This window comes from Hemicordylus capensis, chromosome 5 (assembly GCF_027244095.1).
Source record: "Hemicordylus capensis ecotype Gifberg chromosome 5, rHemCap1.1.pri, whole genome shotgun sequence".
Taxonomy (NCBI): domain Eukaryota; kingdom Metazoa; phylum Chordata; class Lepidosauria; order Squamata; family Cordylidae; genus Hemicordylus; species Hemicordylus capensis.
The window spans coordinates 195,658,504-195,682,038 of NC_069661.1; the positions used below are offsets into that span (position 1 = coordinate 195,658,504).

At 40.0% G+C, this 23,535-nt stretch overlaps 1 protein-coding gene across 3 annotated transcripts in view; it reads right to left on the reverse strand.

Moving 5' to 3' along the window:
- Positions 1-23,535, reverse strand: part of PPP1R12A (protein phosphatase 1 regulatory subunit 12A) — a 181,461-nt gene that overhangs the window by 15,720 nt on the left and 142,206 nt on the right. For all 3 annotated transcript variants that reach the window (XM_053252011.1, XM_053252012.1, XM_053252009.1), the window contains 10 exons: positions 22,277-22,367; positions 17,213-17,395; positions 16,900-17,059; positions 9,533-9,651; positions 8,353-8,418; positions 7,206-7,222; positions 5,385-5,502; positions 4,078-4,182; positions 2,647-2,694; positions 828-878 (listed from right to left, as the gene is read on the reverse strand). In XM_053252011.1, the coding sequence (XP_053107986.1) occupies positions 828-878; positions 2,647-2,694; positions 4,078-4,182; positions 5,385-5,502; positions 7,206-7,222; positions 8,353-8,418; positions 9,533-9,651; positions 16,900-17,059; positions 17,213-17,395; positions 22,277-22,367 (958 nt within the window). The remainder of the gene's footprint in view (positions 1-827; positions 879-2,646; positions 2,695-4,077; positions 4,183-5,384; positions 5,503-7,205; positions 7,223-8,352; positions 8,419-9,532; positions 9,652-16,899; positions 17,060-17,212; positions 17,396-22,276; positions 22,368-23,535) is intronic.

A 23,535-nucleotide genomic window follows, 5' to 3' on the forward strand; every position in this document is an offset into this window, starting at 1 on the left:
ATGAATTCCATAATTTAATAGCATTATATTAAGGACTACTGTTTGTCTGTCCTGAATCTACTGCTAATCACTTTCATTGGATGTCCAAATTCCAATATTATAAGAAAGGAAGAAACACTTCTATCTCCACACCATGCACAAACCTTTTATCATGTTGTATCATTTTTCAAATCATATTTTTAAAGCTAACTTCAAATGCCTCATAGGTAAGATGCTCCTAACCTCCTGAACGTTTTGCTTACTATTTTCTGCCCTACTGAATAATTAAACCACAAGAATGTTCTGTCTATACTTCTAAAAAGCTGCACAACTGGAAAAAGTGGTGTAGTTATTCTTCAATTCAATAAATAAGTAATCATTTTTTATAGAACCACAGAATGAACATTTGGACCATTCCAGTGCCCAAAGGCCCAGCATCCAAGCCATTTTCAGAAAATAATCTTTTATCAAACTGCACGTGTAAATTAGGGTGTCAGACAAGGAATGGGAGACCCAGTTTCAAAGCCCACTGGTTGACCTTGGGTTACATACAACCGCCTCTCAACCTAACCTACCTATTACAGAATATTTGAGGATAAAAAGTGAGAGCAGACCATGTATGGCGCCAAGTTCCTTGGAAGAAGGGTGGGATAAGAACAAGCAGTAATCTTTTGAACTACATCAGCATTAGTTTCAGCAAAGGCAGATTTAAAAAGCCATCAAAAATCAGAAGTGGCATCCAACCATATGACGCATTCCTAAGCAACACATTAATAAAAGCATTTCCACATTGCAGCCTATGGTCCATGCTACTATCTTAAATTTAGGACAGATAGTTTTCAACTTACTTTGAGTTCCTCTTCCATTTCAGATATCCGCCTTTCTAGAGCTCTTCTTTCCTATAGCAAAATTTGCATTAGTGACAATGCAGTACAATTTGGGATATATATATACTTTATTTTTAGTGACTGTAGTGCAATTTCAGACTTTCAAGACTAAACAAGAATAAGCAAAGTGAGGACAAGAGACTTGCGAGGCCAGTGATGTATAAAAAATATTTCCAATTTAAAACCAAGATGATGGACCAAGTATTTTAGTTAAATTTACCAATTCAACCCATTAGTTATATAAAGCTAAACAGGCAATAGATTTTACAGCATCAATTGGCTATTACTCCTTCAGTTAGACTTTGTGGAAGTTTTAATATACAAGAAATACAGACAAGGTACCGATTGCCTTAATCGGTAAAAAGCACAAAGCATAAGCTTTCACAGACAGGCAATTGTTAGTTTGCACTCACAAAGTACTAATATTGTATGTGTGCCCCAGTGCATATTCTGTCCTCATTCACACAATGGAAAATGCATTATAGCTTGAGTCTTGCCCCATCTTAATAAATTGCAGTGGGTCTCATTAAAAAGCAGTTGCTGAATCTATAGTATTGGACATTCAAATAGTTTTAAAGAGTGAAAGACAAAAGCAGATTACTGCAGAGTGTACATTAACATCTGCATTCAACTGTGTTATGCAAAACAGCAAGCAGCACTGAGGTGTGTAAAACTCTGGTTAGATCATACCGCCCCGTAGATACTGACTCTTGTCGGTCACCTTTCAGACACAAACCATTTGAATTTAGTTTAATCAGTGGAAGTTCAGTGACTTCCTAGACATACTTTCCCCAGTTTTAGCTTCAAGACTTTAGTACAGAAATAATTTGCTGAATTTTACTGAATCATCTCTGGGAAGAGATACGTTTCTGAAAAATATGTTCACATGTAGCAGTGCTCAGCTAAGTAACACTGTGTTAACTGATGTAAGCCAGAGACTTTATAATTTCCATCAAAATAAGAGTTGCAAGATTAAATATAAAGAAGTAGCTTTTTAGGGGCAAGGTTTATCACTATTGCTATTATATTAATAAACACAGTGCATCCCTTATGCTGGACATGTTTCAGAAAGACAGAAACAGCATAAACAGCCATCTCCAGACTGACTTCGGATGCTAAAGAGCAGCACATCCAGCCAATCATTTCACCTGCAAAATCTGGCTGTGCTTGTACAGATCATGGTGGTCACATTGATAACTCCTCGTATGGAGATGCCAATAAAATCAGATGGCACCTCCAACAAGTGCCACTTGGTAGTATCATCATCATCCACAATAAGTGGATATGGATTTTGTCTATATAGGCAGCTACTTTTACAACTTTGTACAATATTAACATACTTGACAAACATCAAATCTTGCAGCAATAATACATTAAAGATCTTTCTTAAACATTTATAATCTATGAGTCAAAGGATTCCAGGTATTCATTAGTTTGCACATTTCTCTACAAAGTATTAAATCTTTAGAAAATGGGGTTATTAAGAGTGTTGAAATATAAGGGGAGAATGAGAACCAGTCCAAAATAAATGAATCTTATTAAACAGACACGACCATGACAGGGAGGGGGTGCGGGAATGGATAGACAGACAGACAGATAGATCCTACTCAGACATCCAGCTTAATTTTTTTTTAGAACATAGTCTGCCTTCCACCTCAAATAGCATACAAGGGGCAACTATTAAACCCAATTTGCACACCATGTTCTAATTCAAAATTATTCTACATGATTATCGAAATTATATCAACCTCAAACTATCAAATAATAGGGAGCATCTTACCCTTTTTTCCATTTCTAGCAGAGACCTGTCAGCAAATCTTTCCTGCCTCTGAAACAGAAAATTGATGACATGCATTGTCATGCACAAAAAAAGTGAATGGGGGTGGGGTGGGTGGGAGCCCACCGAGAAAAAAATAAATCCTTCTTGTATTATCAAAATATTACCAATTACTATGTATTAGTTTTCCTGTAGCATATAAAAATTCCAAGCATGATCAGTTTAGGCAAACCGGATGTTGGTGGTATTTGGCATAGGAAAATGATTTCAGAGTTACAGTCAGGCCTATCTATATATTTAATTCTCTTATGTGTACCCGTCGCTACCCCCATGTGTGGCAGCTCTCATGAGAGAGCTGCTGATTAGTGACGGGGTACTACGGCGGGCGGAAAAGCGGCGGCCCGGCAAATGGCCAGCTGCAGGGGGGCAGGAAGGCAGCTGGTGGTCAGGTGAGTTGCCCCGGCAGGCAGGCGGCCGGAGCGGCCCTGGCAGACGGCCAGCTGGAGCAGCCGCGACTGGCTCAGCAAAGGGGCGGCTGCAAATAGTGGCTGGGCAGCCAGAGCAGCTGTGACCAGCGGGTGGGCGGGCGGAGTGGCACATGGTGGCTGGCCGTGAATTGTGGCTGGGCCCAGCAGGTGGGCTGCCGTGACCAGCGGGCAGGTGGCCAAAGCGGCCCTGAACAGCAGGAAAGAAGATGAGGCAGGGAGTGAGAAGGTGGTGGCTGCGGGCAGGGGGAGAAGAAGGGATAACTAGGAAGTATGTGGTGGGGGTGGCAAGCAAAAAAGCAGCGGGGTGGGGGGACTAGGGGCGCAGATGCTCTGCACTGGATCAGCTAGTTTGTATTACTACTGCTGACTTATCTTTAAGCTTTTTCTGTGCTATTAATTCCATAGCCTTTAGATTTCTAGTAATGCAATTAATGAAATCATACTGTTGATCTCATGTTGGATTTAAAACGTTTTTAAAAGTTTGCTATTGTATCTGAATTAAACGACCACAGCTATGGCTGTTGCCCTGGCTGAAGAGGGCGCTGCACTATGGAGACAGGAGTGACTTGTGAAACTGAAATCTGAGCAGATGGAAAACAGGTAAAGAGCTGTAAACCATGGTTTGCCTGCTGTATGTCAGGACGCTCAAAGCATGGTATGAGATTAAAAACCCACATTCTTGGTTTGGCATGTTGTCCAAATTGAGTCTCATTTGCACATTCCTCCAATATTAGTGTAAGATCCATGGACATCTCCATATATGTGACATGCCTAATATCTTTAATATTTCTAATGGAACTGTTGTGCTAGGTTATAACAAATAGAACCAAAACATTAAATTATTTGAAAGGAGTCATTACAAACCAGCAATGCCACATGGAAAATGCCAGTCCAAATACTGGATTCTTCATTACTCTCAGTAAAATTTGTTTTTGGGAATACAAACCTGAGTTGCCTTTTCCAACTGTAGTTTAAGATCCGTCAGTTCCATGTTGGTATCATGTAGCTGTGCTTTCAGTTTTTCATTTTCAGCTACAATCTGTTCATAAAGCTAGGGGGGAAATGGCACACTTAAAAATCATACATTTCTTCAAACTTGTATTTTGGTGTTATAAGGCAATACAATTGTCAAGTTTTATTAAAAAATCTACAAACTAAAGACTGGTTTATATTTCTTCCTGGAACAATTTAAAGGACTGGTTTATATTACTTCCTGGAACAATTAAAGAAATTTTTAGGAGTTCTCATATTCCCACAAATGGTCTGCAGGATGGTATGATTGAAGGAATCCAGCAGAATAGTACCAGTACTGAGGCAACTTGAAGGACACAAAGAGGTCATTCACACAATCAAAAACTGTGTTCTACCCATGTTTGGAAGCTGTGTGAGCTCCCAATTTTCAGTTGTGAGGAAGCAAGGTAGGAGGAAAACCTGGGTAGCTTTTCCTCCTACCTTGCTTCCACACAACCAAAAATTGGGAGCACACACAGCTCCCAAACACAGTTTGGGAGAACACATTTTTTGATTGTGTGAATGACCTCCAAGTTGCAGGGTTTGGGGTTTAGAGGTCCAAAGCCTTGATTCAGAGAAATTATGCCAAAGTTGCCTCCTTGATATCTGTAAAGTTACTGGAAAGGACAAAGTTGCTTCAACTTCCCCATAACATACTATCCTCTCCCACAGTGAGGAAAATAAGGAAGTGCCAACACCAAACAGATTCTAAAGAAAGGAGTTTGATTTAGGGAGCAGCTGTGTGTTTGGGGAAGGATGGAGTGCAGACAGGAAAGAGTAAGTGAGGCATAAGGACAGTATCTCCATTTTAGACTGCAAAGGAGGAGTGGAGATCACAGGGGAGCCTGGTCCACATGTGATTGTGCAAGGGCAGATGCAGAAAGGTGTAATTCTGCAACCTAGATGAGAGAATGACATGTGGCTAAGAGACCAAAAACAAAATGTCTATGGCTCAGAAATCACTGGTGTTGAACCCTACAAAATCGTGCAGGGGGCAGGTCTGACTGACAATTAAGAAAAGAACATGGAAAAGGTCTTAGGAGAGTCCAGAGGGCAAGGTGGGCAGAGGGTCAAAGGCCAAAAGCTCAGAAGGAGAGATTTCTTCCAAACCTTCCCATTCTATTGCACAAGTTACCTTATAACCTGAAAGAGTAAGTAGTATGTGTATCAAGTTCAAATCAACTAACACAGCCGTACAAATAAAGTTATTTTGTTAAACATACTACTGTTAACATCAGATACCTTTTTAAAATCTGCTGTATCTTCTTTTTCAAGCTTACTGGAATATGATTTACGGTCTTCCAAGTAACCATACCCAGTCCGTCCTAGTACTGAATCATAACGATCTCCTGTGTCATATCTTTAAAAACAAAAGAGGAAAAGTTCAAAGCTTGCACAAGCTCATTTCAGACATTAGACCAAATCATGGTTTGTCTAACTGTAATTGAGAAACCAAGCCATGTTTTATGTTATGGATGGTGCTGTACTCCACCTAAACAAATAGGTACATAATGTGGGAGACACCTGGACCCAGCTTTGTTTCTGGATAGACTGTGGCCAGGAGTGCTTTTACCAAGCTAAAAATAAAATAAAATAAAATAAAATAAAATAAAATAAAAGCGTGCAAACTGTGACCTTCCCTGGAGTGCAACAGTTAAACATACCATAGTCACTTCAATATTACTGAAATGCGCTCTATGTGCAGCTGCCCCTGAAGAGTGTCTGGAAGCTTCAGCTAGTGCAAAATGCAGTAGCAAGGATGCTGATTGGAGCCCAGTCTTATGACCAATATTTGATCAGTTGCACTGGCTCCTTATTTGCTTCTAGGCCCCTTTCAAGGTGCAGGTTATTATGTTCAAAGCCATGATGATTTGACATTATGCGATCTGAAGCATCTTTTCCTTTTTCACAAACCTGCATACTATGGTCACTGGGGAATAATGTGCTGTGCATTCTGCCACCTTTTGAGATGGTGTCCCATCTTTGGGGAACAGGAGCACAGGTGGAAGCTAAAAAAAATCCTGCACAATATCTCTTTGATACATTCCTTTTCTAAACTTTAGCCAGCAATAAAAGCATGCAATGCAACTGCTTTGTTTTTATTTGCCCCAGATTTAACAGCTAGAAACAAATGAGCAGCGAGGTGGGAAGCAAAACCAGGGTTGTAGGTGGATTGCATGAAGGCTGGAAGTGTGTTCCATGAACCAACACAAGATTGGTTCAATCATGATATCATCACCCAATTAGGGTATCACTAAATACTTTTACATAAGCAGGACTTTACACAACTGTCATCACATCCATAATGTATCTTGGCCTGAACAGTTTCTTATTTTTTTTAAATTAATTAATTAATTAGTTAAACAAAGAAACAAACAAACATATTTCTATACTACCCAAAATTTTCCTCTCTGGGCAGTTTACAATTAAAAACTTTCTTTCTTGCTCTCTCTCTTTATCTCTTCCTTCCTTCCTTTCTGTCTTTATTTGATTTCTATACCGCCCTTCCAAAAATGGCTCAGGGTGGTTTACACAGAAATAATAAATAAGGATCCCTGTCCCCAAAGGGCTCACAATCTAAAAAGAAACATAAGATAGACACCAGCAACTGTCACTGGAAGTACTGTGCTGTGAGTGGATAGGGCCAGTTACTCTCCCCCTGCTAAATAAAGAGAATCACCGCGTTAAAAGGTGCCTCTTTACCATTAAATTAATGTTTTAATTTAAACATTAAAATCATTTAAAATCCAACATTAACAATTGCCAGAAATGTGGGGGCTCTTATTTCAACAGGGAACACATTCCAAAGTCCAGAAGCAGCAACGGAGAACATTATATGGGGCATTTATTCCTATGCTAGGAGGATCAGAGCTTTCAAGGGTATGGTGCTGCCATTCAGATTATCCACAACAGCTTTGTCACTAACCCATTAAAACCAGGAGCAAACATCCAGAGTTTTAATACTTACTTACGGGCTTAAGTCTTTGCTCTGCATTTTGCAGCACAATTAAGGTCATACTACACATCATAAAAAGCTAGGGAGGGGGGCGGAATTACACATACCTTGAAAGGCTATCACTCTGGGAGGAAAAAAAAGGAATAAAGCAATTTTAGAATACATTTGCATTACAGTATTTATTTATCCATCCATCCAATTTATATACTGTCTGATATGTGCATCTCTAGCCGGTGTAATTTGATTTAAACAATCAAATTACTCACAGCACAACAGTCAAACTGCCGAATACTTTTCAACCAAGTGTTCAGATAAATTAATTTACATGACATATGTGAATTACACTGTGAGAACAAAAATCTATCATAGAACATATATGATGGAAGCAGAAGTCAGGTTCCAAATAGCGACTTCAAATGTGCCAAGCGCTTGGTCATGCCTGGTGGAATTTCTGACAGCTGAATTCCGAGTTGTATCACAAACTGCTTCTCTAAGTAGCTTCCCATTAAGTATGGGGGTGGAGATGCTAACACGCATGCAAGTCCAAAGTCTCCTTGGGCATGCAGAAGTAGTTACATGGTTTTGCCATAATTTGCAAAATGTCTGTACAAGATGAATAGGACATTTAGATCTTACCTAAAATACTAAAATATCTAAAATACTAGAAGGACTTTTCGGGCATTAGAGACAGTAATACTTCTCTGTATTCTGCCTTCCTTTCCTTTAGTAACCTGTGATCTAATTACGACATTACTTTGTGATGTGGCAAAAGTACCAAAAGGTGTTCTCTTATGTCAATATCACATTTCCTTGTTTTGTTTGAATGCACTTTCACATCGTGAGAACTGGTATACATTCTCCTCAGTAGGAAAAAATGACTGAAAACTAGAGCTTCCAATGATGTACCAAATACATGTGAGAGCTCATTCAAATGAAATATTCACAGAAACAGTAAAATTAGCCTCATGGTGACATTCCAACATCCAAGAAGTAATGTGAGAATGAGAGAATCCATCCACTGTGAATTGATAATGCAGTTAATGCACACTATCCATCCACAACAGAGTGATAAAGTCATCACTGATATCTAAACAGGGTTTAACACCTACAACATGGAGTAGTGAAAGTCTGCATTTAGTAAAATATGCACTCAATTCCCGATGGTTCCCTATAATTTTCTCTCACACAAGCTAAACAAACAGCATAATAAAATCCATTTCAGGTCAGGAAAACAAAATGGAATGTAACAATTACCTGCGATTCTTTTTTATTTGTTCCCTCTTCTGAGTCAGATAGGTGCTCCTGCTCATATTCATCACTCTGAAACATTCAAATGAATGTATACATTCAATGACCAATGTCATTGTTTTGAACAAAAAAATGTTTGCTACGAGAGTTTGTTCCAAACTGCTCTTAAACTTCTCCAATATTATTCAGGTACCATTTTATTTATAATCGACAGTCTGAACAGAACAATTCTCACTGGCTAATCTGGGTTCTAGTCTAAATATTATACATAGGAAAACAGGCCAGGAGATAAACCTTTTTGTTGCTTTCAATGCTATTTTCTGATCTGTGCCACTACTTTATCTCCTACATTACATTAGCTTCATTTCCTACACAGCACCTTAGTGAGAAACTAAGATTTTTGAACGGCCTGACATCTCATTAGGTAACTCTTCTTTAAAACTGCATGCTCAACACAACAAACAGATACATTTTGCTATTACCAAAAATACAATTTCAAGTTTTTGCCTCTCATATTATGGTTGCTTGCAGCCTGTGTTTGATAACACACTTTCAAAATAATGTGTTAACCAGTTCTGCACAATATATCCAAGTCTGAACACCACATTTTTATCTTATGTATACTATGTGCAATACTATGACCTCAAATGAGTTACAAATAATATATATATTGAACATACACAAATGAATGTCTAAGCTGCTCACTTAAAGCCCATGGAGTCTTATTCAATTGATGCTATTCTGTTTTGCAGCACTTTATCTAGATAACCTTTGGATGAGCTCTCCAAATGCTATATGCTTATCATATAAGTTACAGTCAACACATTTTAAAACAATGTTTCACAATTTCTGCTTTGAAGCAGTAGTAGTAAAGGGATCTCACTCATGGAAGAAGTATCATATGCATGATGGCTGGGTTGGTGATCTCTGAAAAAGACTAGATAACTGGACCACTGTACAAAATCACTATCCATTGCTTTTTTGAGTGCTGTCTCTTTTAAAAGGTATTTTATGTGCTTTAAGTATTACCTGTGTTTGAAATATGAATCTACAATATGTAAACCAAATTTTCGTAGCTTGCCAATGAGTGATGCTCCAAAGCCCACTCACTGAAACAAACACTGGTTCATCCATAAACTGTTTCTGCATGCAGATCTATTAGAAATGTCAACTACTCCTCACTTACATCTTGAGTCCAAAAAGAAACGCCTGTAGATCTTCGTTTTTCTCTTGGCCGCCGTCTTTCCCTTATTGATTTTGTCTGTGATTTATCTTCTTCCTTTTCTTCTTCTTTCTTCCCTGCTTCTATTAAATGATTGAATATTTTAATGATGTCCTGAAAGGATTCTGATATACAAGTGGCCCTCGTTATCCTCGGTCTCGCAGATTTGTGGCTCCGCAGTTGGGTCTTAGAGACCCAGTTTCTTTATTCGCTGTTTTAAAGATAGACAAAATTTGCCTATCCACAGTTCCTAGGTGGCCGGAAATGACTTCTGATGTTATTTCTGGCTGTCATTTGGTAGCACGGAGCCATTTTGTGGCTCTTAAAAAAAATAAATCTAAGAATTATTTACAAAAATTGGGTGGATTTTTTTTTTTGAGGGGCCTTGCTGGAGAGCAAGGTACTATGCTTTATTCCCTTTATTTATGCTTTTTAGCCCTTTTTAGCCTAAGGAACCTAACTCCTGGATTTCCATAGGAGTACAGTTTTGTTATTTGCAGTTTCCATATTTGCAGCTATAGGCAAGAACGGAACCCCCGTGAATAATGAGGGCCACCTGTATAACAACTTTCTATTGTGGTTCCTGAAGCAAAACACCAGGCATAATATTCTATGAAATCAAGCCCTAAAATGGTTTTGAGGATAATGGCACATGTGTTTTAATTTTAAAGTGCCACCCTTCTTTTTACATTGTTCCATCATTTCTATCTCAACCTCAGCCAAACTAGAATATTTAAGTGTAATGTACACATTTAAACCTAAAAATCAAAGCCTAATATATGGGCATTCATTACAACATCTACAAACACATATTCAAAAAAAGCATCCATAGCACACTTATTGAGATAAGTATTTGTTTAGCCAGAAGCATCAAGAATTCAGCGTGCAACAGATCCTTTTGGAGAGAGATAAACAGGTTGCTTACCTGTAACAGATGATATTTTGGTGATCTATGTTCACTCACAAAATGGGTTCTGCACCTGCACAGTAACCCCATGGAAGAATTCTTCAGCTCCTCAAGGCGCTCTTGATTCCACCCACCATGCACAAGGCATGTCCATTATTTTCAGTGGTTAGAGTGCCTGTTGCTCAGTTCCTGAACAATCGTTGTGAAGATCAATGAAACATAGATAGACGAGGACAAGTAAGCCATTATTACTGTGGAAGCATCCTAGCAGCAGGGAAGGCTGGGTGAGTCTTGTGAGTGAACATGGATCACCAAAAGATCACCTGTCACATGTAAGCAGCTTGTTTATTTTTAAGGTGATCCATGTTCCCTCACAAAATGGGTGATTGGCGAGCCTATCTGAACAGTGGTGGGTGATAGGATGTAGTTACAACACCTTCTTTAGAACTGTCTTACCAAAGTTGGCCTCCACTGCTGAGCAGATGGTCGCAGCATAATGTCTTATGAAAGGGAGATCCAAATACCAAGTTGCTGATTTGCAAATGTCCATCGTACTTATTCCAGACATATGAGCTGCTGACATAACCATTGCTCTTGTAGAATGTGATTTGACTCTAGATGGAGGCTTAACCTTCTGTATGTTGTAGCACATGATAATTACTTCAACTAGCCAATGAGAAAGGCTTTGTCTGGAGATGGGTTGTGCTTTTTTATTTCCCTTAAAGGAAACAAATAGTTTATTGGATTTCCTGAAAGTGTTGATTCTTTCCATATAATACAGAATAGATCTTCTGATATCCATTGAGTGCTGTGACTTCTCCAGAGATGTAGATGGGTTCACCAAGGAAGAAGGTAAGATTATGTCTTTGTTTATGTGAAACTGAGACTTCCTTAGGTTTAAAGGTTGAATCTGTCCTCACAACAATTTTGTCTAGAAAGAATGTTGTATAAGGGGAGTCAATCCTAAGAGCGGTTAGTTCACTGACTCTCCTTGCTGATGTTATGGCCATTAAAAAACACAGTCTTTAGGGAGAGTAACTTAATAGCACTTAGCAATAGCAATAGCAATAGCACTTACATTTATATACCGCTTTATAGCCGGAGCTCTCTAAGCGGTTTACAATGATTTAGCATATTGCCCCCAACATTCTGGGTACTCATTTTACCGACCTCGGAAGGATGGAAGGCTGAGTCAACCTTGAGCCCCTGGTCAGGATCGAACTTGTAACCTTCTGGTTACAGGGCGGCAGGTTTTTTTACCACTGCGCCACCAGGGGCTCATACAGGGGCTCAACTTAAGTGAAATATAAGCTAGAAATTCAACGGGAGGCTCTGTTAGTGTAGAGAGGACTAATAAATTGCTCCACGGTTTGATGGACTCTCTAATAGGGGGAAATAAGTAACTGATCCCTTTCAAGAATCTTTTCGAATCAGGATAAAAGAATATAGACTATGCATCCTGCCCTGGATGTCTTGCTGAACATGCAGCCATATAGACTTTTATAGAGGCATAGGCTGGTGTTCTTTAGATTAATTAAGTATAAAACAATGTCAGATAGAGGCTTTGTAGGGATCAAATCCCTTAGTCACTGCATAGTGTGTGACTCTGTTCCATTTGCATTATAATTGCATCGTTGTTTCCTTCCTTTTGTTTAGGAGGATGTCTTCCATGCTTGGAGATTAAGAAGGAAGACATGACCCCTGTCTGGGCCACCACAGGGGTTGAGTAGAATGCATGGTGTGTCCTCCTGAAGGATCTTGTTCATTATTTTGGATAATAGGGAAAAATAGATAATAGAGGTTTTGTTTCCATGGCATTTGGAAGACATCTCCTGACAAGTCTTTCCCCAGACCTGCTCTGGAGAAGTCAAGTCTGAATTTCTCATTTTGTGTTGCGAATAAGTCTACCGGGGAGGTTCCCCACTCTTGAAGAGGTTGTGGAGAATCTCCTGGTTTATCTCCCATCTGTGTTGCTGGGAGAAATCCAGTCTACCTTGATTCCAAATTCTTTTAGAAGATCTAAGATGTACTGAACCTGGGATCATAAGGTTTCCTTGTTGGGTGAAGTCACTACCTAGTCATCAAGAAATAGAATACCTTGAGTCCATAGGTGTGCTATTAGCGCGGTCATACATTTTGTAAATATGTGAGGCACCATGGAAAGGCCAAAGGGAAGTATTGCATATTGGAAGACCTGGGATCTCTGGGTGTACCTCAAGAATTTTCTGTGAATTGGTCTTATCCCTATGTGAGAATAGGCATCTTTTAAGTCCAATGTCCCAAGCCATTCTTCCTTGGCCACCCAAGGCCTTGAAAATATTGGGGAAAATGCCCTGTAAGGTTATCATTCTGAATTTCCTTGTTTTCATGTTTAGCTGATATAGATCCATGATGGCTCCATCCCACTTGGGAATCTGAAAGTATCTCGAATAGAAACCTTTCCTTTGATTTCTTTGATAAACTGCTTCTATCATCCCCTTTCCTAGCAAAGATAGAACCTTTTCTTGTAGCGTAGGAGTTGGGTGGGTGTATTTTATCCCTTTAAAAAACACACACAAACACAGAGTGTGGTGAAATCTATGGAATATCCAGCTATAATACTCAACACCCATGCACCTGATATTTGGAGAAGTGGGTGAGCCTGATTAATGAACAGATTTCTCAACAAGCAAAGACACTGACCAAGGGGGTCAAAGATTTTGTTTTGTCTGATCTTGCTGTTTTGTTCTTTGTTGTGGTTTTTGACCATAGGACCTTTTTATGTTGTAAAAGTTCTTCCGTAATTTCTGTGATCAGACTGCTTATATTGAAATTTTTGTCTAGTATAACCTTTGAATTTCTGAGAATAGAAATGTTGAGATGGAGTAGAAGTAAATGTCTTTGCAGTGTGACACAGTTCTCCCCACCCCTAATTTTTTCCATGGTCTCATCAGTCTGTGAGCAGAAAAGAATTCTCCCCATCCAACATCAAAATTTTTAATCTTGTTCTTGATATCATTTATTTTATTTTACGTTTATATTCCGCTATTCCTCCAAGGAGCCCAGAGCGGGGTACATAGTTCTGTTTCTCCTCACAACAACCCTGTGAGGTAGGTTATTATTAAGGAAGGTTGATTGAATACTCACATGTTGCCTTGGACACTGCACCTGCAATGGAATGGGACAGTTTCCGTTAGGTGTTTAGCTAAGCTCAAGTGCTGTCTTGTGACATCAGCTGACTTGGCTAACAGCTTTAAACTTATGCTGAACACCTTCCGGTACTTCTTTTAAATCATCTTTGAAATTATCCCAAATAGAATAATGGTATTTGGCCATGCAGGCCATGTAATTAGCTATCTTAATAGACAGACATGATGCTGAATAGAAACTATGGCCCATGGCATTCCATTTCCTGTCTTCCTTTTCTACTGGAGCTGAATGTCTTTCCCCCAATTTACTCCCCATGGCACAATACCATCAAGGCCTTGGGTGGTGAATGCTTAAGAAAAGGGCATGATTCTTCCTGAATCCTAAAGAAGCTTTCTAATCTTTTGCAAGTCAAGATAGAAGCTGATGGGGTTTCCTAAGTCAATTTTCGTGTCTTCTGTACAACTGGCATCACTACTTAAGTTGCTGGTTCTGACAAATTCAGCTAGTTAGACTGGATCTTTCACCTTTTGAATTGGAGTTTTCAATTCCAAACCCAGAATTTTAGCCATTTCTGCCACTTGGATATGGTAAAGTTCATTCTTCCATAGGTGTTAGATGATTGGTTGGGTACATTTTCATCTGGTCACAGATTTGAAGGATTTTCTGACTGGGCAGAACTCTAATCAGAATCAGTGGAGGAATCATAATCATCATCTGAATTTTCCTTTTCTTTATCGGGAGTTTTCCAGAGGTGCTAGAGAGTGGTGGATGATTTCCACATCAGGACTTTTAGTTAAGTTTGACCATCTCTTTGAGAAGTTTCTTTCACAGGACATTGTGGCTGAGCTGGTAATGAAGGTATTTTAAAAGAAGAGTCCCTTTGGGGGCTTTTTAGTTGTCTAGGGTCTTTTAGGTTATCACCTTTTTTTTTTAGGGTTTCTTCTTAATTTCCTGGATTTCTACAATCTGTATTCATCTAAATCATAAGGGAGTCCAAGTGATGGATAACAATAGGGATCCCTAAACCATCTAAAGCCATGTACATAGGCAGGGTCCCGTACCCCCAGTGAACTCCAATAATCTATTGGGGAGCAGGTTGGGACTGAGGAGTGGTCTCTGTCTCCCCAACAAAAGGTTTGTGTATATGAGGGAGAAGATATAGGTGTCACTCTAGCTGGAGATGCTGAAGGCGTTTTGGGGATAGGAATTGCTTCCATGTCTGTCTAAACTGTGCACTGATAAACTTCTGAAGGTGGATCCTGATGGGATGGATTGTGTAGAACCCGTCAATGACTCCAAGTTCTTTAAAGTAGTCTTATCTGGCACAGGTTCAGCTGGGGAGGCTTCTTTACAAGACTGCCCTTTTTAACTTGAATTAGAATCTTTGTCTTGGTCAAAGGTTCTAATTCAAGTTAAAAAGCACAATCTTTGGTGGAAAAATCTACAATGATAGTTGAAGCATGCTGAATGCCTGGATATTCTGTTAAGGGATTGCCTTTGTCTCCGGAATTGAAGGAGGCGAATTTGTGGTTAGGATCATCAATGTTGGTGCTGATGTAAACACCATCGTTGATATCGAACGTGTCACATTATAAGTTGGGGTAGTAGATACTGGGGTCTGTGTCAAAGTTGTACTCAATGCAGAGGATGACACTGATATTCGAGAGAATACCTGCGTTCTTTGAAGACCTGATGGAAAGACTTGAATTGCAGAGGGTGAAAGGGCATGGGGAGATTTCCCCGAACCCACCATCGGTGTTTTAGCTGGTGTGTTAGTTGATTTTGAAGATGTGGAATGAAGACTGTCCCTCTATGTTGAGTCAGGTTTCAATGTTGAGAAACATTTGTGCTTCGACCCTGAGCGGTTAGGAGAATCATCCCTTCTGGTGCTTCCATCTTTTAGGACGTTGTTGATGCCCGTCTTTGCTGACATCTTTGGGCCTCTTAAACACAGACTTCATCACTCTTTCTCTGAATGGTGGGTCTGAGACTCTTCCCTTGGTGAACGTTCCAATGTTGACCTCAATCCTGAGGGTCGACTATTGATTGACATTGAAGATGTCAAAGTCGAAAGCAGTGGTGACTGTGGCATTGGAGGTCTTAACACATTTTTATATAAAGCCACTAAGTCGGAGTTCCTTGCTTTTTCTTGTTTTAAAAATAATAAATCTTGCAGGTTCCATGATGTTCACCCAAACAAATTAAACACTGATCATGCCTGACGAGGGAAGAGTCCCTCTACAAACAGTACATTTTCAAAATGTTTTTATACCATCCATTAGTACCACTCCTAATCGTGATCCAAAAGAGAAACATTAAATGGTCCAAGTCAAAAAACCAGGGTAAAAGTATACTGACAATGTCTCACGGCAACAGAGTTCAGTTAAGGAGCTAATCCTTCATCAGGTGAATGTCATGGCAGTTTATTTATTTATTGGATTTATATACCGTCCTTCCAAAATGGCTCAGGGTGGTTGAGAAGGAACTGAGCAATGGGTGCTCTAACTGCTGAAAATAATGGATGTGCCTTGTGTGCAGTGGGTGGAGTCAAGTGCGCCTTGAAGAGCTGAAGAATTCTTCTGCCGGGGTTGCTGCAAAGGAGCAGAACCCACTTTGTGAGACAACATGGATCACCTTAAAAATTTGTGTTTAACTAGTTAGATGCTTTCTTTGTACAGCAATAATTAAATCCAGAAATTTTAAGACCATGGCAAAGATCTGCTTCTGTAAAATTAGATTTAATTAACAGGTCAGCATGATCAAGTCTTAACTTACAAATTCTGATTATTGAGCTCCAAAATGCTTTTTAAAAAATTTGTACAAAAATTATTAAGCAGGGCTGCACAAGCATATAGCATTCCTTTGCTATCATGCACTTTATCAATATGTTTACCCTTGGATTAACATAAGAAATCACAAACATCCAGGTACTTGTTTATTTCACTGCTGCAGTCTTCAGGGCTGAAAAATGAATCTATGTTAAGGTGAAGCAATACTTGTATTCTGCAGTTCTAAAAAAAAAAAGTCCCCCCAAAATTCCATCCATAACTTTAAATTAAAATTTGGAATATTTGGCATTATGCAAAGTCAAGAGCAACTTTAGGCTTATCCTATAAGGACTTTTACAAAGACAATACTGAAGACGACTTTTGAAGAAATATTGAACCTGAGGAGGTGGTAATCTGCAAAATGATGTCCGAATTTTATAGCAGTTACTACTCATGATGTGATCTACCATATTCTCTTGAAGGGGCACTGAATGAAAGTAAAGCAGAAAATAAGAGAGAATTCTTACCTCTCTCATTTTCCTTTGCTCCACTTCTGAAATAAGCAGAAGTTATACCTATAAGGCTATTTGGTCTGTTTAGTTGGCTTGAAGAAGAGAGAGAACTAGAAGGGGTGGCAATTGATGTCGTTGATGAAGTAGATGATGAAGTTCTATAGCGTTGATATGGCTATTCAACAGGAAAAGAAGACTGATTCAGTTTTGAAAACTTAGGAAGCATGTAAATACAGATTAATTATTGTAATCAAGTAAACCACCTACTACAGCTTCAGACCGCTACAAAATCCCACAGACTATGCCATTGAAGAAAAACATTAAATACCTCCTCTATGCTTCGTGTATATCTTTGCCTATAGTCATCATCTTTAGTTTCAGATTCCTTCTTTTCCTCCTGTTTCTCTTTGTCTTGTTTTTCTTTTTCTTCATTCTCTTGTTCTCTGGTTCGCGTAGGACGACTTCTACCAATAGTTTTTTCAGCTTCTTGAAGATCAGTCAGTGTCACACCCTGTAGAAGAATTCCAACCCACAGCATAACTTATCAGCGCCTATTACCCAGTTTCATGCACATTGCCATTCCAACTTATTTTATTTATTTATTTGACATAAAGGAAGACCTCTATATCCATGGGGTTCTGTTCCACAATACGTTGATATTATTATTATTATTATTACATATACAGTGAGGGAAATAAGTATTTGATCCCCTGCTGATTTTGTCCGTTTGCCCTCTGACACAGAAATGACCAGGCTATAATTGGAATGGTAGGTTTATTGTAGCTGTGAGAGACAGAACAACAAACAAACCCTCAAAAGCCCACTGGCCAAAAGTCAGCGATGGATTTGCATTGTAGTGAGGGAAATAAGTATTCGATCCCTTCACAAAAGATGTCTTAGTACTTGGTGGCAAAACCCATGTTGGCAATCGAAGAGGTCAGACGTTTCTTGCAGTTGGCCACCAGGTTTGCACACAACCCAGGAGGGATGTTGTCCCACTCCTCTTTGCAGATCCTCTCCAAGTCAGAAAGGTTTCGAGGCTGATGTTTGGCAACCCGAACCTTCAGCTCCCTCCACAGATTTTCTATGGGATTAAGGTCTGGAGACTGGCTGGGCCACTCCAGGACCTTCATGTGCTTCTTCTTGAGCCACTCCTTTGTTGCCTTGGCTGTGTCTTTTGGGTCACTGTCATGCTGGAATACCCATCCACGACCCATTCTCAATGCCCTGGCTGAGGGAAGGAGGTGCTCACCCAAGATCTGACGGTACATGGTCCCGTCCATCTCCCTTCGATGCGGTGAAGGTGTCCTGTCCCCTTAGCAGAAAAACACCCCCAAGCATAATGTGTCCACCTCCATGTTTGACGGTGGGGATGGTGTTCTTGGGCTCATAGGCAGCATTCCTCCTCCTCCACACACGGCGAGTTGAGTTGATGCCAAAGAGCTCGATTTTGGTCTCATCTGACCACAACACTTTTGCCCAGTTCTCTTCTGGATCATTCAGATGTGCATTGGGAAACTGCAGATGGGCCTGTACATGTGCTGCCTTGAGCAGGGGGACCTTGCGGGAACTGCAAGATTTCAGTCCTTCACGGCATAGTGTGTTACCAATTGTTTTCTTGGTGACTATGGTTCCAGCTGCCCTGAGATCATTGACAAGTCCCCACCGTGTAGTTCTGGGCTGCTTTGTCACTGTTCTCATGATCATTGCAACTCCATGAGGTGAGATCTTGCATGGAGCCCCAGACCGAGGGAGATTGACAGTTATTTTGTGTTTCTTCCATTTGCGAGTTATCGTGCCAACTGTAGTCACCTTCTCACCAAGCTGCTTGGCGATCGTCTTGTAGCCCAGTCCAGCCTTGTGCAGGTCTACAACCTTGTCCCTGACATCCTTCGACAGCTCTTTGGTCTTGGGCATGTTGGTGAGTTTGGAAGCTGAGTGATTGCTTGCTTCTATGGACAGGTGTCTTTTATACAGGTACTGTAACAAGCTGGGATTAGGAGCACTCCCTTACAGAGGGTGTTCCTCATCTCAGCTCGTTACCTGCATATAGTGAAAAGACACCTGGGAGCCTGAAATCTTGCTGGTTGACAGGGGATCAAATACTTATTTCCCTCACTACAATGCAAATCCATCGCTGACTTTTGGGCACTGGGCTTTTGAGGGTTTGTTTGTTGTTATTCTGTCTCTCACAGCTACAATAAACCTACCATTCCAATTATAGCCTGGTCATTTCTGTGCCAGAGGGCAAACGGACAAAATCAGCAGGGGATCAAATACTTATTTCCCTCAGTGTATATCCCGCTCTTCCTCCAAGGAGCCCAGAGTGGTGTACTACATACTTAAGTTTCTCCTCACAACAACCCTGTGAAGTAGGTTAGGCTGAGTGAGAAGTGACTGGCCCAGAGTCTCCCAGCAAGTATCATGGCTGAATGGAGATTTGAGTTCGAGTCTCCCTGGTCCTAGTCCAGCACTCTAACCACTACACTACGCTGGCTCCATTGGCAGTTTTCCCCTGCATCCCCCCTCACATGGAATTCTGTTTTGTTTCCCCCAAACGAGGAACCTAACCTGCAATGACTCAGTATTCATGCATATGAAAACCGTGAATACAGTCATTGCAGGTTAGGTTCATGGTTGGGGGGAAACCAAACAACAGAATTCCATTGGTGGGGGTGCAGGGGAAAGCTGCCTACTGTACTTAGCTGCTCCCCCTAAGTCATGCTGTGTCCCAGAATGACCCAAATTGGCCAAAATTTGCCATTTTTCTCTTTTAAAAAAACAGAGCGCCATTTTGAGGCTCTGAAACACAAAATGGCAGTCGGAAATGACCTCCATGGTAATTTTCAGCCATCCCTGACCTGCAGATATGCAAGATTGATGTGTGTGTCCCCTGAGTGTCTATTACCCAATTGTGGATATTGATATTGAGGTTCAACTGTATTTATATACCGCCCACTACCACTAGGCAGTTTATTGTAATAAGTTATTGTAATTAAAGCCAAATGATCTTTTAAAGATGAGGAAAAAGGTGAAGGGAATATTTAACAGCAATCAGAGAAGCGTACACAAGGTACTGTACTCAGATACAGAAACTAGCATTCAAAAGCAGACATGTAGCATGCCAGGTAATACTGTGATGCACATAAGTGAAAATAGATGCATTTAGTAGTAGTAATTTTTATTTCGGTCACATACAATTCCTAAAAGTTCCTAAAAACATTAAACATATTAAGGGGAGTCCGACTCCTTATATAACAGCTATCCTCAATACATAGTGATTCTTAATTCTTCACAAACATAACATGGTCTTACAAATTCTGCTAACAATTAGGCAAATCTAGGCAACTGCATAAGATATCTTATCATCATGATCTGATAAAAGATAGCATATGTAGAAATCATCAGAGCAGCCCAGCAAGTTTAATAAATACTGAGTAATATGCATATTACAAATGTCCCTATAGAAATTACAATATAATAGAACATGTGCTATTGATTCTATAGCTCCTGAGTCACAGGGACAAAAGCACTCTGCAATGCAACTTTGTCAAGCACTGCAGTGCACAAAACATTAAACCATGCCCGGGTAAACACCCTGTGATACTTGGTCACTGTAATCTGGTTAAGATATCTGGCAGGGTGTGTATTCAAAATTTGATTCCCAAGCACTAATCCCCTTGGGATGAAACTGGTCTGTCTGCCATTCTGTATCTAAAATTCTTTGAGTAACCACCAGCTTGGCCTGGTCATAGCCCATCATTATTAGTACTTGCGGTGATAGGCCATAAGTAAGCAGCTTCTGCTCAAATGAGCATTCCCATTTGGAAATAAATTCATCCGCAAGCATCAGCAGAGCCAGCCCCAAAGGATAAAAATTTAGCTTAAGCCAGAACTTAAAGACAGAAAGCCAGATCTTGGTTTCTACCTTGGAATGACCAGACTCGAGACGAAACAAAACTGGGGACACCATGAGGTGTTTGAAATAACTTCCTGAGGAATTTGGATTGTACCACTTCTAGTACTGCAAAATTGGGATATGGGCCAAGTTGGGCACCATATAAGAGTTGAGCCAGGGCTTTGGATTCAAACAGCCTTATTGCAGCAGGAATGAAACAGGCTCCTCTTGAGTAGAAAAAGGCCAAAATGGCTGGTGTAGAATTGTGTGTGTTTTGTAGCACATACTCAGAGTGGGCCTTACAACTGCTAGAATACTGAAAACCTATACACAAATACTTATAACAGCGGACTTGCTCAATCCTACATCCGTTGACAGACCAAGTCAGTGTCCTTGGGTTCTTTGTGAACCTCATGATTTTATCTTTGGTAGAGTTAATCTGAAGGGCATGCTCCTTACAATAAAGAGCAAGAGAATTAAGTGCCCTTTTCAGGCCAATTGATGTTTGAGATAATATTACAGCATTGTCAGTGCAAAGTAGCAGCAGAACTGGTTTAGAGGCCATTTTGTGGGGGATGCATTTAGTATATGGCACCTGGGAAGTATCAGGCATATGTGTATTTTGTATTTTAACACAACATATGTATTTTGTATTTTAACACAACTATATTTACACATTTGCCCTTCTATCATGATATGCTTTTTATCCAGTCAAGGCATTTATATCCTATATTTTTAAAATATACAAGGCAGAACATAACATAACCCACAAAATAAAGTGTAAAAATAGAAAAATGATAAAATTCATAAAAATAAATAGCAGCAGATAAAAACCAAAACAGAGCAGCTCAAAGAAAAACCACTGTAGTCAAAATAATCTTAAACTATGCACAGTTTAGTAGTCTTGCAAAACAAACCCTTTACAGATTTATATTTCACCTCAATTCACAAGGACTAACCATAGCTGTGACTTAAGTCCTATTAAGAGCATTGGGACTTAAATTCCATTGATTTCAACTGGACTACTGTGCCCCTCAAAAAAACAACCTTTTAGGACAACTGTTTATCTATTCAAGAATAAAAATACAATGCACAGAGGATTTAAGCCACAACAAAGTGGATATTCCTATTTGACTATTTCTTAGGTATAGGATATCCTATATTGGGGCAGGGGTCCTATAATATGAATGTTTTAGAGAGGAACAGAAAGCAGTGAGGCATGGTGCTGTTTTCCAAACCTCTCCAAGACTCAGCATGATGTCTGGAAGATCACCTCTCACCAGATGAATCTTGTCTCAATGGTGAGCTAGCAAGGACATCTGTGAACCTGTCAAAGGCCAATCTTTCTCCTCCCCCCATACGTTTGGAAAATATGTTTGTATATTGCAATAGTAGGGTTAATAAAAACATGAAGCATCTATTTTCCTGTATGAAGATTAGTCTGTTCATAGGTATATATTTAAGTTCCTAAATGTTGCATTAAAATCATTGTACCTGTGTGGATCTTCTGGACTGCCTTGCTTGTCTGGATCTAGCTTTTCTTTGGGATTCAGATTCTTCATCCCGAACTGGAGTGAGGTATGACCTAGAGTTAAAGATTCACTAGCTAGTAATCATTGCAAAGTAACTGAACATTTAGAAAGTAACATGACAGAAAAAGCAGCAATGGAAGCCCTCCAACTGAGCAACATTTTAATACAAGTAGATGACAACAACAACAACAACACAGTAGTACATTGTACCACAATGACGTGGTAGCCCATATTTTTGCTGTACAGCATTGATCATATACAGGCTCATTTTTTCTCATGGTATAATTATATCAGCTTGACACTCATCAGTTTAACACTCTAACCTAGGAATCAACACATGGCAACCATTTAGGACCAAACTGAGCCTTTTGTGGGGGACCACCTGCTGCATTAGTTCATAACTTGGAAACAAAGAGGATACATGTTGAAAAAGCAGTGGGTGGCTATGAGACTTGCTAGCAGTCCATGGCAGAAGTGAAAACGCTGACTCAAATCTCCTATAATTTCCTCAAACTAGCTGCTTATGAGCAGAGCCAATCTCCATTAGTAAAGGGTTTAAAACTGACAATCAAATTGAAGTGCTACTACTTCCCAAAACTAGTTTAGCATACTAATTTAGTACTATTAAGGACATCAAAATAGTAGTCACAACCCCTTAGTCATGGCTTCAAATGCAATTCATGCCTTATATCTTGCTATAGGTTTATCTCATAAGGAAAGCATAGCTATTAAAGGGAGTGTTACCCGCTGGGGTTTCCCCCAATTTTTGGCCCTTATAAAAGAGCAACACTGGGGGCAGGCAGAAGGCAACTTGAAGGATGCTGGGACGAACGTGTTTATTCTATCTTGCTTCCCTCCCCCACCCACTTCTGGGCTGGGAGATTAGTCTAAGCTGTAGCTGAAGGCTGGTCTTTCCCGGCCTTCATTCTGGCAGCTTATTGGTTGCTCTGGTCTTCCTAATTGTTCTAACATCAAGGACCTGAGCCAGCAGCTCTGCCTCATAGGGTGAGAGATTTTTCCAAAATGGAGAGCCCTTTTTGGCCCTTATAAAGGAGAACAATGCCAGGGGCACAGTCTCCAGCACAGCTGCCACCAGCATGCCAGTAGGTGGCTGCCTGCAGTTGGTCGGCCTTCAGTGGGGAGACTGAGAACTGGGGCAAGAACTTCTTATAGTAGTGTGTTGCCGTATTATTGGTTGTGTCTGGCACAGGTATGTGCTGT